Below are 21125 nucleotides of genomic sequence, written 5' to 3'. Positions count from 1 at the left end.
CTCCTGGCTCACCGCAGCCTCTTTAGGGCTTTCTGACAGCAAGCTGCCGGAGAGAGCAGGGGGCGCCAGGCGGGGAGGGGCGGAGGCGGGGAGTCACCTCGGCCGCAGGTGAAGCGAGGAGCCAGGAGGCAGCCAATCAGAATCTGCTTCTCTCTCTGGAGGCTGGGCCGACAGTCCTTTGGCCCCGCTCCTCAACCCTAATCAGCCAAACACTCCGCACCAGCCGCAGCGGGCTCAGACTCACGACCAGGCGAAAGAGGAGGAGGGGGAAGGTCGTGCGGACCGCACTCTGATTGGTCTGAAATGGAGGAGGGTGGAGTTTCACAGAGGGGCGGGGCTTGTGCGTACTGGTTGGCAAGCGCGCCCTCATTGGCCCTTAGGCTGTGGGGCGGGACTGTGTCCACAGACTTTCAACGAGGAGGAGTAAGTGTTCCTTACAAGTCCGGGGAGTTGGCCTAATACTACAAATAAACACGACTTAAAGGCAGCAGTAATTTTCCCAAGTTCTCAGCTAGCAAGGGACATAAGGATAGCTGGAATCTAAATGCGAGTAATTTCAAAGGTGCAGACTCCCCACTACTCTAGCAAGACAGGATTCTGCAGCTAAGGAGCAACCCGGCGCTCTTCTGGTCTGCGGCGAGGGTTCGCGCTCCCGAGACCGCAGGACGCGCCCCGCCCGGAGCCGGGGCTCCAGAGTCTGGCGGTTTGGGGATGGCCTGGGCTCTTCCCCTACGCTGCTTTCTCCTACCTCTTTATCTCACTTCCCAACACACCGCAGCCTCAGACCCTACCCGGGCTGCAAAAAAACAGAAAAAACCGCAGCACAGGGGACATCGCCTCCCCCCCCCCCCCGTCTATTTTCCACCGCCTGGTCTTTGCACAGACTCTGCTCCTCTGCCTCTTACCACACCCTCCTAAATCACTGTCACCGGGCCACACCATCTCCAAGGCCAAAGGCACGTGCGACTCATCTGGGAAGAACCCTTTGCACAAGCCCAGTCCCACGCTCCTATGTGGTGATCTAACTGGGGGGGGGGGTTTCTCGGTCTCCAACTGAGGCTAGGAGGGGGTCTCCAACACCATAACGCGGCACAGCTGTAAAGATGGTCAGCGTTACCCAGGGGCGGCTACCGACCTAGGATGCAGTTAGACAGGAACCACCTTGGCCTTGGCCATAGGGCAGCTGAAGCCAGTCACTACCTGATGGGGGCCGGGTGGAGTACAGACCAGGGAGGAAGGAGGCCGAAGTTGGATTCCGGGAGCCCTTTCCATCCAGCCTGGCAGTGCAGTGGGCTCCGGCCCTGTGGTCTGCCTTCGCCCCGGATGCACTCAGTGGGCCACTTATCTGCCTGCCCGGTGCCCCCTACTAACACAAGGACTGAGCGTGGGCAGCAATGTGCCCGACCCTGCAGTGGCACCCACCCTCCCACCCAATGGGATATTGGCAGCTATGACAGCTGTGATCTTCTGGGTGTGAGGGAAGGCTGCAGAGTGGCAGAGATCCTGGCCTTGCCGCCTTCCCTGCTCGTCTTTCGTGGTTAGATCAATAATCCATGGTGTCAAAGCTATTGCTGGGTGCCTTTTGTTTTTGTTAAGAAATGGAGTCACAGCAGCAGGAAATCAGGCAATGCCACATAAATTCCCAACACAATGGCGTGCACTGGTGCCATGAGAGGACCAAACTGGGATGAGGGAGGTGGTGCCTAAACAGGCGGTGGCTGGAGGTAGCAGAGCTGCAGGTGGGGCCAGGTGGGCGGCGGGGCCTGGCCCAGCAGCAGCACTGAGAGCAGCAGCAGCAGCAGCACTGGGCCCAGGACCCGAGGGGGAAGCAGCAGGTGCCGAGTGGCCCTGGTGGGAGGCAGGAGGGGGCTTAGGGTTAGTGTGAATTTGAGGTACCCCCTCCCCGGTCTGGCTACCCCCCCGCCCCGCCTCTGGAGATGCTTCGAGGGTGCACCTGGGTGGCTGGGGATACAGTGGGGACAGGCAGTGTTGGCCCCAGGGCCTCCCGACTGGGACCAGCTCCTTCACCACGGGCACCAGGGCTTGCTGGGGCACTGGCTCGGCAGGACTATGGAGGGACAGAAGGGAAGCAATTACCTCCAGCTAGCTGTCCCCAAGCTCCACAGTCCTGGTGGGTCCCATTACCTCTCAGGAGGTTGTCCTGCAATGTCTCCAGGTTGAAGGTCACTCAGAAGGATGGGTGGGTCAGCCTGGGAGGACAAAGGAGACACCACTGAGGCACTGGGTCCTGGACTAGAAGTGGCCTGGGCCAGCCCACTGGATGCAGTAAGCACACAGGAGGTTGTGTGGGAGCATCTCTGGGACATGAGCTCAGGTGGGGGCCCCAGCTCTGCAACTTTATAGGCCATGCATCCTTTGGCAGGTCATGCCACACCTCTTTGCCTCTTTACATTCACCTGTCAGGGATGTGACAGTCCCCTCTCTATAGGGTAACCATGGAGATTAGAGGAGTGAATGCAGGAAACTGGGCATGGTGGCACATACCTGTGATCCTAGCATTCAAGAGGCTGAGACAGGAGGGTCACTACAATTACAAGTTCAAGGCCAACCTGAACCATACAGCAAGACCCTGTCTCAAATTTTTTTTTTTAAAAGTAAGGAAAGGGGTCTGGGGATTTAGCTCAGCAGCATAAGCGCCTGCCTTGCAAGCGCGTGGATGTGACTTCAATCCCTGGTACCGGTAAAAAAAAAAAAAAAAAAAAAGTAAGGAAAAAAAGTGGGCAGGGCTCAGAAGAGCATGTGACTGACCAGTCCCTCACGCTGCCATCTCAGACATCCCATCCAGCTCTGGTAGTGCCAGGACCTCTGCAGGTACGAATCCCCGTGCTGGGCCTCACACTGCCCCATGCCTGTGACCAGCTCACAGGTCACCTCCTGCCTGGGGCTCTGGTAGGGTCTCCTCTCCACAGCTCTGGGCCTTCCCACTCCCACAGCTTTGCTCCAGGGGCGATGATGATGACACCAATAACCCAACAAAAACAGAAGACTGCCCCCACACACATCTTCATCCCTGCCACCACTGTACCAGGCGAGGGACCAAGCCCTGCACTGCGTGGCTGTGAGCAGGAGAGCTGGGCAGCAGAGTCTGAGTTGACATTGTCTGGGCCAGAAGCACGGTGGGCTCTAGGGCCAGGCTGCTCAAAGTGGAGCATCCCCAAGGGCAGCCATCTGGCCAATCTGGGCCCCAGAGTGTCACCAGTGTCCTGAGGGGGCCAGGGACACAGCCAGGCTGGCTCTCGCACACCTCGGCTGAAGACCACGGGCTTCTCACTGCTTCCTTTCCTCTCCCCCGTGACTGAATTGGGGCTGCAGTCTCTCCCTTGCAGGGAGGAGTGGGGGCTCTAAGCTGGGAGATGTGGCAGCTGGGGAGGGCTGCCCACTGCATGACTGTGTGATGGCTGTGGGGTTTCTGGCTGTACCCACCTCAGCCACTGTGAGGGCCTGGTTATCTCAAGGTGCACTGAAAATGTTCCGCCTGCTCCAAAGGAGTCCTGGAGGGGTGGGGGCTGGAAGGAGTTAGCCTGGGGCAGGGTGGAGGAGCTGGAGTGACTACGGGGCACCAGAAAGGGTGCTGGCACTGCCTACCCTGAGCAGTTGTTTTGCTTCCTCCACTGCCTCCGCTTCTGCTTCCTCTTCTCTTCCATGCAACCTGAGGGCAGGGAAGTCACTGGAAGCCACCTCCCTTGGCCAGGCTTCCTCTGCCCCGGGGCCTGAGAGGCAGCCTCAAAGGAGGTGGGGTCACAGCACACATGGGCCCAAGGAGGGCCTGGGGTCCCCTGCATGTGCTTCTGGGGGGAATTTCTATCAAATTCTCCAGACTCTGATCCCCTCAAATAGGAAGGAATCCTCTTTATCTCGGAACAGAATTCTTGCCTCTGCTTCCAATGTGTTTTCTCAACAGGGGTTTCAGGTTCTCCCACTTCTGACACCCTGTGCCGCACTGCACCTGTGCTCCACAGCACTGTTGTCCAGCCTGCACAGTTCCTGGAGCTGTGAGGCCGAAGCTCCTGCTCAGCTCTGCCCCTGCCTGAATCGCATCTGAAGCCTCCACTCCCCCGGGATCACGGCCGCTGAGCCCCTTCAGTGCTGCTCTGGAGACTCAGTTCTCAAGCACCCAGCCGTCCACGCCTCCACTCACACCCTCAGCGACAACACTGCTGTGGCCTCAGTCCTTGCGTCAGGCAGCAGGCTCTGCCCCTCTCCCCAGCTGTCTGATCTACTCTGGACCCAGGAGGTTAAGCCCCCCAAACCTGTCAGGGTCAGGCTCAGCCCTGGCCACCTTTGACACCAGTGTTCGCCACCCTGCTCACTCCCAGATCCCCAGCCCTCCCTGCAAACAGCTGGCACCGGCCCTGCCCCAAGCTGTGCTTGGGGCCTTCTCTGTTCTGGGGTGACAGTGACGCAGGGAGGGCACAGCTCTGGACACCCGCCCGTCCAATCTCAGCTCTTCCCAGACAAGTCTCATCAGAGGCCATGGTGAGCAGCCTCAGTAGTCCCTGCAGTGGAGGGGACAGGGAGACACCACCAAGAGCCTGGGGTCCGGGTGGCCTGGACATTGAATGCATTCTACATGCCAAGGGGCCTGGACACAGCCTTGTGACAGCCATGTGTCAGTCACCAGGATGGGGCTTTAGGGGTACAGCCAATGTGCTTCCCAGCCCAGTGCTAAGTCTAGGTGGTCCAGCAACACCCATGAGGGTCTCATCCCTGCTTGGCCTCCGAAGGTCTAGGAGGGTGTGCCTAGCAGGAGGTGACCACCCTGCCTCCTTCAAAGCTGCTCCTGGGCTAAACCCTTGGTGCTGCAGGCCCCCTCGGGTTGCCTTTTCCAGGTGCCACAGCTCACCCAGAGCTGTCAGGGTCTCGCCCAGCTCTGGCCACAGGCCTGGGCCCCTCAGCAAGGTTTTGTGTGAGTGAAGGGGAGACACTCATCCACTAGTGGGGTCACTGGGGGTGAATGGTGTCACTGGGAGTAAGAAGCTGCTCAGTGATGACCTCGCTGCTTACCCTGGGGACAGCTCCTTTCCCACTCCTGCAGGGCACTCAGGCTCTGGCTCTTCCTCTGAGTTTCTCTGTGGGAATGAAAAGGACAAGTGGCCCTCACTCTTGCCACTCAGAACGCTTGCCCCAGGCTTTGGCCCCATCTGCTGCACAGTTCCCGCTCCCCCCTCCCCACCGCCCCTGCGCCCCAGAACCGTGCACATGCCTCTTGTGAGTTCTCTACCTTCTAAGGTCTCTCCTGTGTGACTATGTCACCCTCCCAGGGCAGAAGCCACAAATAGGACAGCTGTTCCCGAGTCCCCACATGCCCTCTTGCAGAACCCAGGAGTCAAGGGCCTGGTGGCCTGGACTCCCATGCATCTCTCCCACTTGCCAGCCCCCACCTTAGGGCCTCTGTGCGCCCCAGGCTACCTCCCCAACCTCCGCCCATCACAGACCTGACACTGCTTTCAAACATAGTCACTGCCTGTGTGCCCAGCTGCCTATGGTGGCCCTCAGGATGTCATCTGGCTGCTGTCTTCTTTTTTTTTTTTGGTCTTTTTCCTTTTTACCGGTACCAGGGATCGAACTCACGACTGCCTGCTTGCGAGACAGGCACTTATGCCGCTGCTGGCTGCTGTCTTCTCATCACTCACTCCTGAAGCTGGCTGTCCCTAGCCCTGTCCACTCCATCCTCATCACATGTCCCTGTGCTCTGTCCCCAAGGCCTCCAACTGGTCCCTCACGCAGCCCAGAGTGCTCTTTGCTGTTAGAGCTCATCCCTACACCTTTGCACCGAGCCTTTCTGTGGTCCCACAGAGAAAAGCACCACATCTCAGGATGACAGGGATCCCTTTCACCACCTGACCGGGCCTCAGCCCTCAGTAGCCAGCCTGAGCCACCAGGACCCCCAAGTGTGATATGGATTTAGGCCCCTGAGGCTGTTCCTGTTGCCTGGAAAGGCTTCATTCTTTGAACCACTTAATGTTCTTCTCCTTCTCTTTTTTTTTTTTTTTTTTTTTGAGATGGGGTCTCACTATGTAGTTCAGACAAGTCGTGAGCCTACAGAGATCCTCCTGTCTCAGCCACCTGAGTGCTGGGATTACAGGTATGTAACACCATGCCTGGCTACAATTTTAGGTAAAATGATCCCTGGCAGGGTTTTATTAATGGAAGCCACTGCTCAATTAGTGTTTGCGAGTCTATCCCAAGAAGACAAGGATGGTATTCACGTGGCTTGGGGGCTTGAGGTCTGGCATGAAGTGGGCTTTCAGGAAGCATCTGCTCATGAAGCAGGTCATGGGGGGCAGGGGAAAGGTATGAAGGGGTTCCTGTGGCATCATGCCCTTCCCTGCTCACCTGTCCCCTGTCTGGGACTTCAGATGGAGCCTCGGGTTCCTCCTGGCTGGTCTCTCCCCAGTGCCACACTCCACAAAGGGGATTGCAGAGATTGGCACCTGCCACTTCTTGCTTCTGGGAAGAAGCCACTTCTGAGATTAGGAAGGGCCAGACAGAGGTGGAGAGGGTGCAGGTGTGGGGCTGGGAAGGGTGGGAGGTGGGGGAGGCCTGATGTGAGGGTGGGCAGGGGGCCTGGAGACAGGTTAGGGACAAGGTGGAGGACTGAGATGGCCAAAAGGAGGGTGGGACAGGGCTGGGCCTGCATTGCTGGTAGATTTGGGGTTGGGAACTGATGTAGGAGAAAAGAACTGAGTTTAGGGTGGGAAGCTCTTTGGCAGCAGTGTGCTTTAGGGGCTCACCAAGAGAGCTTCAGGGCCATGGGTCAGGCCAAATGTGAGTATCAGATTGGAGGGACTCTGTCTTGGCCTCCAGTATAGTCCAGAGGTGTCAGGCCTACCTGCCAAGAGGCTTCAATCTCCAAGCCCAGTGATGGGGGCAGGGGCATGGTCCAGCCCACTCCTCTGGCCTGGGCATCTTCCAGCAACCTGGCCACACAGACATGGATGCTGTTTCTGTTTATGGCCAGTGCCAGCCCACCCCCAGGGGCCCTGCCTGCCTGCCTCAGGCTCCTCCCCACACCCCATCGCCCACTCACTCATCTGGCGCCTCCTGGGCCTGACACAGCTGCTCTTCCAGGTGAGAGATTTCCCGCCTCAGTTCCTGCAGGGGAGGTGAGCAGGACACTGGGTTCTCCATTCTGCCCACTCTTTACTCCTCTCCACTTCTCCAGACTCGCAGTGCCAAGGGACCAGGGGAAGAGAGCAGTGACACACTTAGGAAGCCAAAGAGACAGCACCACAGCCAGGAAAAGTATGGGAAGGCAGCAGAGGTGGGGACCTCTGGAAAAGTGCGGTACGGATGGTAACAGACTGACTCAGAGAGGGACAAGGGAGGCACAGGATGTGAGAGACAAAGGTAGGAGCCCAGAGTGGCCCAGAGGCCAAAACAAGTGCTGCAGGGAGTTGGCCCAAGAAGAGAAGCACGGAGAGGAGTGGGGGAGGGAAGGAGGGAGGGATCCTGGAAGGCAGAGGAAGACATGGGAGACAGCTGAAGCTCTGTGTGCAGAGAGGTGGCAGCAGGTCCCCTGGATGGCAGGCTGGGCACTTACCCTCGTGGTGGCTCTATACTCCTCCACTGTCTTGGTCAGGCTCTCGGTGTGGCGTGCACGCTGGGAAAACACAAAGCCAGCTGAGGCCAGGCCCAGGCCTCCAGAGGCAGAGGCTACTCATCATGGGACTGGCTGGGGGCTGAGAGGGGACAGCCAGGGAAGAGTGGCTTCCAGATCCCATGCTTGTGACCTCAGGGACACCTTCTGGCCACTCTGGGACGACAGGTTAGGGGCAGATGTGCATGGGGGCCCTCACCTCGGAGAGGATGGTGTCCCGTTGGCAAATGAGGCGTTCGCACTCATAGAGCTGCCGCTGCCAAGGAAGGAGCCCATCTGTCTCCAGCCTGCGGGATGCCCTGGCCTGGGCCCCACCACCCCGCTCCCAGGCCTCTCCTTGGCCCCTCTGTGACAATGTGGATGTCAGCTATGCCAAGGGGGTCCCAGGGGAGCTTCTGGAGCTGCAGAGCTGGATCCTGCCAGAGGAGTCCTGTGCTCAGTCGGGGAGGGCCTTGGTAGTTGAACCTGGGACAGTGACAGTGGCCCTGCAGGGGAAAGCTGTCCGGCAGCAGGCAGAGGCAGCACCTTCAGGGCGTCCTTCTCTGTGGCCAGCTCCTCACTTCTCCTCTTCACTTCCTCCCGCTCGGCCAGCAGCTTCCCATTCTGGAGAACAGTGCACAGGGTTTTTTTTGTTTTTGTTTTTTTGTTTTGTTTTGGTCTTTTTCTTTTTTATCAGTACCGGGGATCGGACTCATGACCACACACTGGCAAGGCCAGGGGCCTATGCCGCTGAGCTAAATCCCCAGCCCCAAGAGAACAGTGCACGGGACAGTTGGCTTCAGAGCATGTTGACACTTATGTCAACAACTGTCATTTGCTGAAAACTCAGGGTGTTGGCCTTGCACTAGGCGCTTCGCATGTGTGGCCCTTTCGATCCCCTCATTTCAGTGGAGCCTCAACTCCGAGTTCTTTGTGTGCGCATCCCATCAACCAAAAGGGAACCAGACATGGTGGTACATGCCTACAGTCCCAGCTACTTGGGAGGCTGAGGTAGGAGGATCTCAAGTTTGAGAATGGCTGGAGCAACTTAGCCAGACTCATCTGAAATTTAAAAAAATGCTGGGGATGGAGCTTGGTGGTAGAGCACTAGGCCCTGAGTTTAACCCCCAGAATGGGAGTAGGCATGGGGGAAAGATAAAAAGGACCTGCTTCCTAGGTCTTTCTTAGGATTCAATCACTCACTAGTATTTTCTGACACTTCTGGAGCACCTCACCTGTGTCAGCTCAGTTCCCAGTCCCTATTTTAAAGATAGAGGCAACTCAAGCACAGAGAGGCCACACAACCTGCCTGTCATGCCACATGCTGCTGAATGCCAGTGAGCATAGGCACTGCCAGCCAGTGCCCACAGTGCTCAATACATGCTATGCATGTTTACACAGATACTTAACTCTTTAATTCAGTATTTTTTTTTTTTTTTGAGACAGGACCTTGCCACATAGCTCAACCTGGAGCTGAGGTTCCTGTGTAGAACAAGGCCTGTCATTGCCTTGGGTTGAAATGTGTCATTTCTTTTAATCTGACAGTCATTTTCCTCACAGGTACTTTTTGGGCCCCTTGTCTGTGATAAAATCCAGGTCATCTGTCCTGTGCCATTGGTGCATTTGCATTTGGCTGCTGTTATTCTGTGCTGGGGTGAGGGTCATCTGGGACCTGCAGCAGGCTCCCAGGCAGTGCTCCGCGCTAGCCTCGCTGCCAGCCTCACGGAGACTGCAGAGGAGCTCGGGGCTAGGAGCCCTGGCCAAGCTTGCAATGAGGGGAAGTGGGTGCAGACCCCAGCAATGTAAGCTCAAATCCCTGTCTGCAAGCTCAGGCTGCCCCCATAGAAGATGCGGTGCTGGGTGAGAACAGGGCGCTGAGGGAAGCAGCCTCAACCTGGCCACCAGGAGGGCAGGGCAAGCAGGGGTGGACATGGCAGAGGGTGCCAGTGCAACTCAGCCCAAACTGCAGCCTGATGCGTCCAGCACCAGAAGCCTCCCCCAAGCTGCACAGCAGGGATGTGCTTGGTGAGGAAGTGTTCAAAGGGAGTGCATTAGGCAGCAATGCAGTCTGGCTGGTGTTTCAGGTGTGGCCTCCTCTGTGCCTGGGGATACTACAGCCAGCGCCATCCTGCTCCACAGGCTGGGCTCCAAGTTCTCCATCAGCTGCCCTCGCTCAGCTCAGTCTCAGTCTCAGCGGCCTGGGCTGCCAGGTGAAGGGTGAAGGAAGGACGGGCAGGAGTGCTGCATCAACATCTGTCCACCTGGCAGGGATTACGGGCCAGAGCCTGGGCCCCTCGGTGGGGCACTTGGTACTCAGCTGCTGCTGCAGAAACCAGAGCCTGCCCTTGTCCTCTGAGTGTCCTTCTGGGCGGGCAAGTGTCACATTACTGGCATTATCCTCCGTCACTGTAACCATAATGGTAACCGGAGACCTCAATCTACAGCTGCTCTGTAGGCAGCTGGGTGAGGGTGCTGACCCAGAATGGCTGCAGCTTGCACCTCAGTGTTGGTACTACAGGCTGAGGCTGAAAGAGGCCTTCTCTGCCACTTCCAAGCAGGGGTGCTGGTTGCCACTCCCCTGCTTGTCACTTCTGCGGTCCATGGAGGCCATCAGGTGTGAAGAGGTGGGTGCCAGGAAGAGCCTTTCTCTCATCTGTAGAAAAGATGCTCTGGAAGAAACCATCTCATCCTGTCCACACTCACACAACACCTCATACCAGGGTGGCCACCTGCTGTGTGATTCCCACTGTCCCAGGCAGGGACTGACAAAAGAACCATGTTATAATGGAAAAAATTGCAGAGACAAGGTAAAAATCCTATCTAGAGGATCAACAGCTTTAGAGGGAATATGTGGTCCACCCTGACCAGGCAGAGATGCTCAGACCTGGGGGAAAGTGCTGAAGAGTCAGAGAAAAACCACACCTGTCATCTCAGCACTCTGGAGACAGGAGGATCACAAGTTTGAGTATGGCCTGGGAAATTTCGCAAAATCCCATCTCAAAATAAAAAAGTAGCAGGCTGGGATGTAGCTCAGTATAAGAAAAAAAAAAAAAAGGAGGTCAGAGGCTGAAAATGAGTCCTGAGCTAGCCCCAAGCTGTGAGGGGTAGAGGGGATGGACACAGAACAGCAGAGTCCCAGGCAAGTCTGGGAATCCGAGAGGCTCTGCGCCCTTCCCAGCTCAACCTCAGATCCACAGATGGGAAGGACTAATAAATGCCATGTGAGGCCTGGCAAGGCCCTGTGTGCCCATGGGAAACAGCTAGACCTCCTTGGGGCCCTGGAAGGGTGTGCAGATGGCTGCAGGCGCCACCAGCAGATACGGCCAGGACTGTGAGTGCAGAGATCTGCAGGCAGCATGGGCCTCCCTAGGCTGGGAACAGATGGGAGAAAGATCAGGCATCTCCTGAGGAGCTGAGAGGATGGGTATGCGGCGGAGACTTGCAGCTTCCTGGAGCACCAGGGCCCCTTGTGGATCCCCTGCAACTCAGATGCCACCTCAGGGCGGAGTGGGCACCAGCAATGCCATCACTGTGGCATTCCAGTTTCAGCTACAAGAACTAGGTGGATCCAGGACGAACTAAGATGACGTTTTCTGTCTCATGAAATGAGGCTGGGATTGGATGTGAGGCTGAACTCCACTTGCTGAGACAGGCGAGCCCTGGCAGGAGGGCTAGTGTTTACAGCTCACAACAGCCTCACAGAACAACTAAGTCTCCTCCTTGGCTCTTGGAGAATGGAACTAAAGCTCAGGGGGTGATACTGGGCTGCAGGTGTGACGCCCTTATTTAGCACACTTGAGGCCTAGGTTTCATCCCCAGTACCGTAAAGCAGAAACAAAGTAGGACTTGGACAGGACAAGCTCTGTGTCTGAAACTACCTGCTGTGTAAGTGGCAGAGAAGGAATCTGAACTCAGGGCTGATTTTTTTTTTTTTTTTTTTTTTTTTTTTTTTTGTACCAGGGATTGAACTCATGACCTTGTGCTTGCCAAGCAGGTGCTTACACCACTGAGCTAAATCCCCGGTTCAGGGAAGACTTTAAAGCCCATGTTCTTTTTACCATAAGTAGAGCTGACACATAAATGGTGCTAGCCAACTCCTGGCAAGCATGTCCTCCACGTCTACCTGTGTCTTCTGCTTTGCTCACGCTGAGCCACAGCAGGGGAGCAATGGTCCGTGCCCACCTCGGTGGCCATCAGGCAAGCCCAGGACCCTCCCGAGCCCGCTCTTGTCAACGGTGTAGCTCTTACTTTGTGACGTAGCCCAGGGCACTCACACGCTGTTGGGATGCCACGGGCTCACCTGCAGGCTCAAGCTGTTAAGCTGTGGGCTCCTGGGGCATTGGCCTAGCAGGGGGACAGGTGCTGCCAGGCCTTGGCTTACCTCCTCCTGCAGGGTCTCCACCTCCGCCACCAGGTGCTGCTGCTCCTTCTCCTGACCAAGCCAAGAGGACAAAGGCTTCACTCTAGACTCTGCCTCAAGAGTTCCCCGCCTCAGCCTGGGAGCTGAGTGTGGCAGCTCAGGCCTGTAATCCCAGTGCTCAGCAGGCTGAGGCAGCAGGGTCACTGAGTTTCAAGGGAGTCTGAACTACACAGCAAGTCCCTGACTCCAAATCAAACCAAGCCAGGCTGGGCATGGTCGTGCATGCTTGTGATCCCAGCACTCAGGAGGCTGAGGCAGGAGGATCATCATGAGTCTGAGGCCAGCACAGGCTACACAGTGAGTTCAAAGTAAGCCTGCAGGACAAAGTGAGACCCTGTCTCAAAACAAAAACAAAAACACTTCAACAACCTCCCCAAAACAACAAAGCAAATGTAGCCCAGGGATAGGTGAATGGCTCCTGCTGTTACTGCAGCAGGAGTGTAGGCAGGCCTGACAAAGTGAGCAGGACCTGGAGCAGCTGCTCCGACTCCAAGGAGGAGGGAAGGGGCCAGCACCCACCGTCTGCCGGGCCTGGGCCAGCAAGCATCGATTCTGCTCCTCCAGGCTCTTGGCCAGAGTCTTCAGGTCCTCCAGCTCCTCGCCCACAGCTTTGGCAGACTGCAGAGCCTGCTGGGTACTGATCGGGAAGGGGCAAGGAGCCATGTGAGGAGAGCAAGGTAGAGACACAGACAGATCCACTTAGACAGCAGCCAGAGAAATCCCACAGTGGGGAGGGCAGTGGCAGGCACTCAGTGGGGCAGATCAAGCCACACAGCAAGGGAACAGAGACTAAGAGAGAAAGGGAGCACAGAGACTGCCCTTTCTGTAGCAGGGGCCACAGAGACTCAGTTTCAACCTAAAGACTGAGGAGGTGGGACAGAAACCTGAAAGTGGGCGATTAAAGAACAGGACCACGACAGACGTGGGGCACAAGCACAGAGGCAGGACAAGGCCAGTGCCACAGAGGGCCAGGGAGAGAAGGACAGAGGAGTCCATGCCTGTCATCCCAGCACTTGGTAGGTTAAGACAGGAGGATCAAAAGCCCAAGGGCAGGCTGAGCTATTCAGTGAGATTCTGGCTGGGAATGTAGCTCATCGTGAAGACACTGAGTTCAGTTGTGAGTAATGGGTTGTGAGGAGTGAGATCCACAGCTAAAGGAAAAGACTGACAAAACCAGAAAGGGTGGGGGACTGAGATGCAAAAGAGAAAGCTAAAAGACAGCAACCGGAGAAAAGGCCCCCAGCGGGGGGGGGGGGGTGCAGATGAGGCTGGGCTGGGGCTGTGAGGCAGGTGGCCAGGGTGCAGCCCACCTGCGAAGCTGCCTTCGTAGGGCCAGAATTTCCTCCCCGAGGCGAGCAGAGCCCTCCTCAGCCGTCTCCACGCTGCGCTGCAGCTTGGCATTCTCCCCAGCCAGCCGCCGGTTGCTGAGCTCCAGGTCCTCCAGGGTGCTCAGCAGGTCGGCAGTGGCAGACCTGGAGAGTGACAGGTGTGGTCACTGTGCTGCCCCTCGCCCTCTCCCAGGTCAGGTGGGTGTAGGTGTTGGTGATGGGGGTGCTCAGAGAAACAGAAAGAGTGGCCGGACTTTTCTGCTCTCCCTGAGCTTAGCAAGGCCCCTGCCCTGCACCCGCCCATATCCATCACCACTGGGCATCAAGCCCTACCCAACCCAGGCATCTGGAGAACTAGAGACAGAGTGGGGCTGGGGCGGGGATCTGAGGGTAGGTACAGCTCGGGCCTAGGGTCTTCGCCTCCAAAGCTTTCCAGGTTGGCTGGCTCCTCGGCTTCTGGGCATCCTGGAGGGGGGCAGAAGAAAGCAGGCTAGGCTGGGTGACTTTCAACACTGGGGTACAACCTCCACACTCCCCTTTCCTCTGCGCTCTCTGGGCTATGAGACCCTAGAGGACTCCCCCTGGAAAGGCCCCTGGCTCATCACTACCCAGGCTGGGTGTTTGGATAAACCCCCTCCCCCACCCCTTCTACACCCTGGGACACCCTAACTTCCCCAACCCAATTCCTTTTGCAGGTCTCCTGCCAGCTGCCAGCCACTGGGCTCCCCTGGCTCTTTTCTCTGACACTACCCTTTTCTCTCTGTCCCCACAAGTCTCAAGCTTCCTGGATTCTGGTCTCTCTCTCTATCCTTGCCCTCTTGGCCCTGCACTGTCTGGCTTGTTCCTGTGGGCTCACAGCCCTCCCCTGGCCCCAAGCTCACAAAGAAGGTTCAAGATGGCGGCAAAAACACTTCATTTCCAGCTTTGTAAGGATGGAGAAGTGTACACGCCTCCCCCCACTTTCAGGGCTGGTAATGGAACCCATTGCCTCAGCCACATAAGCTAGGCAGGTACTCCATGGCTGAGCCAGATCCCGGGCACAGGGTGGTGAGCACACCCGCTAACCTAACAGGAGGGCAGGGACTAAGCCAGTGAAAACAGCTCCAAGAAGAGAGAGTGGAGACAGCAGGAGCCGCAGGCCTGGGCAGATCAGGGCTTCCCCTTTTCCCAAGGTGCAAAGGTTGAGGAGGTGCAGGAAGTCTGGCTGCAAACAGCCTGGGCACAAACCCAGGTGGCACCTGTGTTGCGGGGGACCTTGGGGACTGCCGAGTAAGGAGGGGTGGGTGGGCCCTGCAAGGCTCTCTTGTAGGCTGCTGCTGGTAGGAGGGTTGAACAGTTCCGAGGAAGAAACCCACCCCAAAAGCTCAATGAAGGGACAAAGGGGCAGGTACACAAGGCACCAAGAAAGCCAAAGTCACAGCTCCAGGAGAAAGCAAAGGTCCTGGTCACACATTATCCCCTGTTCTGCCCCATCGGAAGTCCCCCCACGGGCTGCCCCTTGGGTCCACCTGCTTCACTCTATATATAGCGCTCTCACCAGATGGCAGCTGCGGGGAGGTCAGGGCTCCCTCAGAGGCGGTCTCCTCTCCCAGCTCTAATCCCCTGTATCAAAGAGATGAGGCTTAAGGCCCCTGCAGCCACCCTGCCACCATCCTGACCTGGCCCTGCAGGGGGCCCAAGCTGGGCAGGCAGAGGGGGCCAGGACAGGTGAGCTTGTGGTCCTGTGGCCCTGTGGGGAGGAAGGTGAGGGCAGATGGCAAGCCTTGGGGCCAGATGGGAAAGCAGGAGGGGTGGGGACTGGGTTTGGGAAGGGACGGGGTGGGGGTCATGAGCCTCCCAGCTTTCCCCTTCTCCCTCTTTAGTTCTGGGCCTCTTCAGTTCTGACTCAGAGATCCCAGGTGCCTCCATCTCCCAGGCACTCTGTCCTCTCACCCTACCCAACCCGCTCTTCACTTTTCTTCCCCTCCCCTCCTTCTATGGGCCTGGTTCGAGGCTGGATTCTGGGAAGGACTACCCGGAAGAGGCTGGAGGTGCAGGACCTCACCCATGCAGCTGACAGGCAGCGATCCAGTTCCGCATGACCACCAGGAAGGTGTTCAAGTCCACAGTGGCTGCAGGACCCTCCCCATTGGGGTCCAGGCTTTGGGTCAATGTCTGGAGGCGTGCATCCTGCGGTCCCTGGCCAGTCACAGCCTCTAGGTAGGCCAGCACACGGGTCACAGCCACAGTGCCTGAGACAGAGCACGCCATGCGGGTGGGTGGCACAGAGGGACCAAGTGTAGCATGGGTACAGAATGTCACCCACGGGGACATGTTAAGACAAGTCTCTTTCTCTCTTCTAGGTCAACTTTTCTATCTGGAAGTGGGGCCCAGGTACCCCACCTCACCAAGCAGACCAATGAGGACAGAGCTGAGGGACAGCAGCCTCATTCCCACCAGGATCCCAAAGACTTGCCACCTTCTGTTATGGCCCCCAGGTTTGCCTTGGCCCCATCCTCTTCTTTACTGAATGAAGCTTCCCATGGTCAGTCACCTGCCGTGTTCTTGCCTTGCCCAGCCCTGTCACTTCCATCCCCATCTTGCTTCCGAGGTGCTCAGCCTACCCCGCCCACCTGTCCTCTGAGGGTCACAAGCTTCGAACGTGGAGTTGAGAATCTGCTCCTCTAAGCTGAGCAGTGGCCCCAGGCTCATGTCCTCTGGCTGCTCCCAGAGGTAAACTGAGGAGACAAGAGGACGAGGCCCCCAGTCAGAGAGCAGAGAGGAAGAGGGCAACACTGTCCTTGGTCCTCAGGCTCCCAAGGGAGGGGACGCAACTGGAGCTGCCTGGGACTGGGGCCGGTGGGGAAGGTGGGAGCTTCAGGTGAGGGAGGAGTGACGGTCTTTGAGCCCCCCAAGGGCACTGCATCTTTCGGCCCAGGAAGTCCCCTGCTCTGCCCTGTCCAGGGGGCCTGGGAATACATGACAAGCTCTGAGATCACCTGGTCCTCCTGGCTTCTCCAGTCTCATCAGCCAGGCTCAGAGGGGGCAGGTGTGGGGGAGGGCAAGAAGGGAGGATTCTGGGAGGAGCTGAGGGCGTGCCCCCTCCCGCCCCAGCCAGGAACAATCCAATAAAGTGTGGGCAGCCTGCATTGATCCCACCAGCGCATCTCCGCATCTCCGGTCCACAGCCTACCCCAGGGACCAAGGCTCTCTCTCCCCACATCCCTAGGCAAGGCTGACGTCACCAGAGCCAAGTCCTGGGCCAGAGCCCCAAGACTCAAAGGGATGGGTCACAGCAGGGTGGGCAGCAGGACGGTGACCAGGAGCTGGATCTGGCCAGGCAGATCTGCCTCTGAGCTGCCTGTGTGTCTGTGGTGAGGTCGCTTCTTTTGGAGCCTCAAACACCTCCCAGTAAAGCACGGATAGGGTGGGTAGATGGATCCCCACTTACCAGGCCTGGGAGAGCCAGCTCTGTGTGTGTGTGTGTGTGTGTGTGTGTGTGTGTGTGTGTGTCTGTGTGTGTCTGTGTGTCCCGAGGGGCTGTTTGTTCACTGCTAGTTGCACACTGCCTGCACGCAGCACACACTCACATGCATTCTGTAACATGGGAAGAGGTCTCCATGAGGCTGGTCCCACTGTCCCCCCAGGGCCAGCAGCAACCTTCCAGGTCCCTAGACAGTGGCAGCAGCTTCCTGAGCACAGGCTGCTGGCTTGAGACACCTGGGCTGCAGCTTGGACATGCAGTAGTGCCTGGGGAAAGAGATTCCCTGCCTCAGCTGCTCCACTGGGGCCTGGATGCCATGTTACCGTCCTGGGGGTGGGGCATGGAATCTGGAGAGGCCTGGCATGTGGCAGAGATGCAGTGATACAGCAGGTACTTGTGGAACATTTAGTAGGTGCCACACCTCATGTGAGCATGGGAGGCAGCTCTCCTCAGCCCCACATTACAGATGAGGAGACTGAGGCCCGGGATTTAGGAACTTGCCCAGGGTCCCTTGTCCAGCTGAGGGACTCCCTTTCCCAACCTCCTAAGTCTTGTGACCATAACTGGCCCTGATGGCTGGAACCCTCGGGGAGTGGGAAGGCAGGGCTCTGGTCACCCTCTGTCCTGTGTTACGGAGAGGCCTCAGTGCTCCAGTGAGGTCACCTGCCCAGGCTGCTGCGCAGTGGGGAGCTGAGCTGGGTGATGCTAGGAGATCTGGGGACCAGCACATCTGCAGTCCCTTCCCAGGGCTATGAGGGAGATGTCACCTCAGTGTCTCACTCAGTACTCAGGGCCTCCCTCTCTGTCCTCTGCTCCACTTCCTCTCCATCTTTCCTGTGCTCTGACTGGCAACACGTCTCTCCAATTCTGTGCTTCTCTTCCTGTATCTTGGCAACTCTCTTCCCCAGCCTTCTCTTCTTCCTCTGTTCCTGTCTCTTTCCTTGTCTTTCTGTGTCTGCTTGTCCCTCTGCCACCCCTCCTGGCACTGTTGCCTTCTGGGTGTGTCTTCCCTTTTCTGTGGAAGCCCGCCAAACTGGCTCAGCCCTGGTCCATGGTTCCTGGTGCCTGTACGCCCTCTGCTGGCACAAGTGATATTTAGGTGGTAGTTCAGCTAGTGAGCCTGACTTCTGTCTCCTCATCCTGGTGAGGGCCTCAGACCTCCTATCTGGAAAGCCTGGCCAGTGGCCAGTGGCCAGGCCTGGGCCTTGGGAAAAGCTGTAGGCTGTGCTGGGGGACACTGGGGAGCCTCTGAGAAAGGCGCCTGACTTCTTCCATCAGGATGTGCTCCCTTAAGGGTGGAAGCAGTGGCCCATCACCTTTCCCCAGAAGCCGGTTCTGCAGCCGCCCATGTGCCCCACACAGTGACAGTTCCTGCTATGTTAGGCATAGAACCAACTCATACACGTGCTTCTGAGCACCTGAGCTGGGGTGAGTGGCACCCAGGACACTGTTACTGTCAAATACACACTAGGTCTTGATGACATTTGAAAGGAAAGTCCTTGTACATTTTAATATTGCTAATAGCAGAAAAGATTATTAGGGTATATGAGGTTAAAAATCTTATTACTTGTCTGGCAAGTGTGAGGTCATGAGTTTGACCTTGGTACCAAAAAAAAATTAAAAATTACATACGTGACTCATACAACCCTTCTGTGGGGCAGCACTTGCTAGGGACTGGGAGTAAATCAGCCTCAGCCTGTGGAGCTCAGAGATGAAACAGACCACAAACGTGTCAGTGCACAGCAAAGTGACACAGGGAGGGGAGCGCACAACAGGGCCTTGGGTTTATTGAAGAAACAGGTTCAGGGAGTGGGGTAGCGCCCCGCATAGAGGGGTCCTGCAGGTGAGGGGAAGGGGACTCTGGGTGTATGGTGTGGCCTCCCCAGAGCAGATGAGTGGCACGAACAGGTGGGTGGGCATAGAGTAGGTACGCAGGCCAGCAGGACTGCACCACCCATTGGAGTCCCAGCCTGATGCCCGTGTACCTTAGATCCCTCCACCTCTGGGGTCAGGAAGGGCCCAGCTACTCACCCTCTGCAGCTGGGCCGCCAGCCTGGCTGTCTGGCTGGTCCATGGGCCAAGCTTGCCTCTGTGGCTGCCGAGAGGCTATCAGCTTCTCTCCAAGCCTGGGAGGGTCGGGAAAGGGACTGGCTGCCCAGAGAGCACCTAGGAGGACACAAAAGGCGTGGCTTTCTCAGTGCAGCCACCCTCGGGTGGGGACCCATCCTTCCTCCTATGCCTGGGCCCTCTGGGTTCTCAGAACTTGTTTGCCAGCCCTGCCCACACTGGCCAGCTCCTGCTCTGGCCTGTTTTATGGTTGGCAAAACAGGACCTTGGGAGTGGGTGGTGGAGATCAAAGTGGGGATAGTGGGAGGGGGCTACTACGTCCCTTGTGGAATCAGGGTGATTCTCCTTATGCTCTCACCTGACTAGCCTGTCAGCCACTTGCCTCAGCTCCTTTCCCACCCCCAGGCTCTAGGCCATTCCCACGAGCAGACCCGTCTTCCCCTTCCCTTGGTTTCCCAGCACCAAGGACAGAATCTGATCAAGTTGGCAGACAAAGGCCCACCTTGGCCACCTGGTTCTCCTCCCTGAATCACACTGAATTCTCCAGCAGCTCCAAACTATACCCTGTTCCTCAAATTGGCCCAACTGTCTCTATCTCTGGTCTCTGCTGGGATGCTTGGCTTGCCTTCTTATCGCTGCTCCCTGAAAAACGTTTCTCACCTGCACCCAGAACAAATCAGGTGTGTCTGGGCTCCCATGTGGTCCTGACAGCTGCAGTCTTTTGTTGTTGTTGGTTTTTGTTTTTGTTTTTGTTTTTGTTTTTTTGGTACCGGGCTTGAACTCACAACCTTGCACTTGCCAGGCAGGCACTTATGCCACTGAGCTAAATCCCCAGCCCCACTTTTTTTTTTCTTTTTTTGTGGTACTCGGGATCAAACTCACAACCTCAAGCTTGCCAGGCAGGTGCTTATGCCACTGAGCTAAATCCCCAGCCCCATGTTGTTCTATTTTTTGAGACAGGGCCTCACTATATAGGCCATGTTGGCTTTGAACTACAGGCAATTCTCCTGCCTCAGCCTCCTAAGTGTCTCAGCCTCCTAAGATTACAGGTGTGTGTCATCATACCTAGCTTGGCAGCTGGCATTCTTGCTGTTTTAGCTCGGATTCAAACCACTGGCCTCTTGTGCCAGTTTGACCCTACCTATTCCCAGGTGTCCTATGGCTCCCTAGTACCCCAGGACACTCAGGCTGGAGTGATACACACAGCTCCTGGCCACTTTTTGTCATTTTTCTCTTTCTCTGACAACCCCTAAGTCCCTCACTCTCTTGAGGCTCATAGGAGCTCAGCACCATCCCCCAAACTTGCTGCTCTCAGGACGCAGTTTAGGATGTTACCTGAGTACCACCCCACAAGTCTGCTTGTCCATGGCCCTGCTCCAGGCTCTTGGGCCCCCTCAGGAGGTTTTCTGGAGTCCCTGGAGAGCAAGATACTCTCCTGTGCCCTGATCATGTCCTGCCTCATCTCCATCATAACCAGGTCTGGAACTCATGGCAACTCTCCTGCCTCGGCCTTTCAGAGTGCTGGCATTACAGACCTGCGTCGTCACAACTGGCTGGGGAGATGGACACATCTCCATCCAGCCTGGCAGAAGCTGGTCCTTGGTGGCACTTTGGGGAGGTGAGATTTGGGAATCTGGCTGGATTTGGGGACTCTCAGGTTTCCGAGCCTCCCACAGATTTTCAGGTCTCTGACAGGATTGGGGGAGGGGGTCTCTAAGGATCCAGGGAAACTCGGGCTCTGAGAAGCATGCCAGAATTTCTGGAAGATTCTGTGAGAATTTCAGGGGTCACCTGCCATATTTCCTAGTGGGTTCCTGTGGCATTTCCGGGGCAATTTGGCCAAAGCTTCCATAAGGCCCTAGTTTTGACCAGTTTCTCCTACAACTTGGGGAGCTCTGTCAGGATTCAGATGGGGCTATCTGACAGGAGTGTTCTAGACAACTGTGCCATGGGCAGGGTTTACCTGGAGTCGTATCCCACACTTGGGACACAGCTGAAGGCTACGAGCGAGAGCGAGAAACAGCAGCAGCGCGCAGACAAGAAACCGGCGCGTGTTTCCCTCCAAAAGAGCCCAACGCACGCAGTGGCGGCAAAGAGCGCATGCGTTTCTAAGCCCCGCCCCGCCTGGACTCCTCCCTCCGCACAAGGCTCTGTTACCTGTGACCTGGCAGTTACGCATGCGTAGCAGGAGGCATATGCAGCCTTTTGGAGCAGCCAGGCACACACTAGCAGAGAGCTGGACCACTG

The 21125-nt window shown here is 57.0% G+C and overlaps 1 protein-coding gene and 1 long non-coding RNA gene across 8 annotated transcripts; one reads left to right on the top strand and one right to left on the bottom strand.

Moving 5' to 3' along the window:
• Positions 1–1566: 1566 nt before the first annotated feature.
• Positions 1567–21003, bottom strand: Kash5 (KASH domain containing 5). 7 transcript variants are annotated; one of them, XM_063253091.1, is made up of 20 exons: positions 20842–21003; positions 18843–18977; positions 15952–16065; positions 15393–15579; positions 14886–14950; positions 13747–13813; positions 13331–13492; positions 12540–12657; positions 11982–12032; positions 8147–8224; positions 7821–7877; positions 7565–7624; positions 7052–7116; positions 6854–6941; positions 6358–6471; positions 5026–5090; positions 3607–3670; positions 2146–2210; positions 1955–2068; positions 1567–1848 (listed from the first exon to the last, which is right to left on the bottom strand). In XM_063253091.1, exons 2-20 carry the CDS (start codon positions 18883–18885, stop codon positions 1704–1706), a joined length of 1722 nt encoding a protein of 573 aa, XP_063109161.1. In that variant the 5' UTR covers positions 18886–18977; positions 20842–21003; the 3' UTR covers positions 1567–1703. The 7 variants fall into 7 exon arrangements, with proteins under 7 accessions (XP_063109161.1, XP_063109162.1, XP_063109163.1 ...); XM_063253092.1 differs by having other exon boundaries at positions 6358–6468; XM_063253093.1 differs by having other exon boundaries at positions 11982–12029.
• Positions 14910–15880, top strand: LOC134476892 (uncharacterized). Its single transcript, XR_010048679.1, has 3 exons — positions 14910–15055; positions 15341–15547; positions 15691–15880. It is a non-coding gene; the product is annotated as an uncharacterized LOC134476892 (long non-coding RNA).
• Positions 21004–21125: the final 122 nt, after the last annotated feature.

This window comes from Cavia porcellus, unplaced genomic scaffold, assembly GCF_034190915.1.
Source record: "Cavia porcellus strain 051 isolate PalLab524CR breed Dunkin Hartley unplaced genomic scaffold, mCavPor4.1 scaffold_7, whole genome shotgun sequence".
In the NCBI taxonomy this organism is placed as follows: domain Eukaryota; kingdom Metazoa; phylum Chordata; class Mammalia; order Rodentia; family Caviidae; genus Cavia; species Cavia porcellus.
The sequence above is the reverse complement of the archived record's forward strand: the minus strand, read 5'-3'. Positions and strand labels throughout refer to the sequence as shown.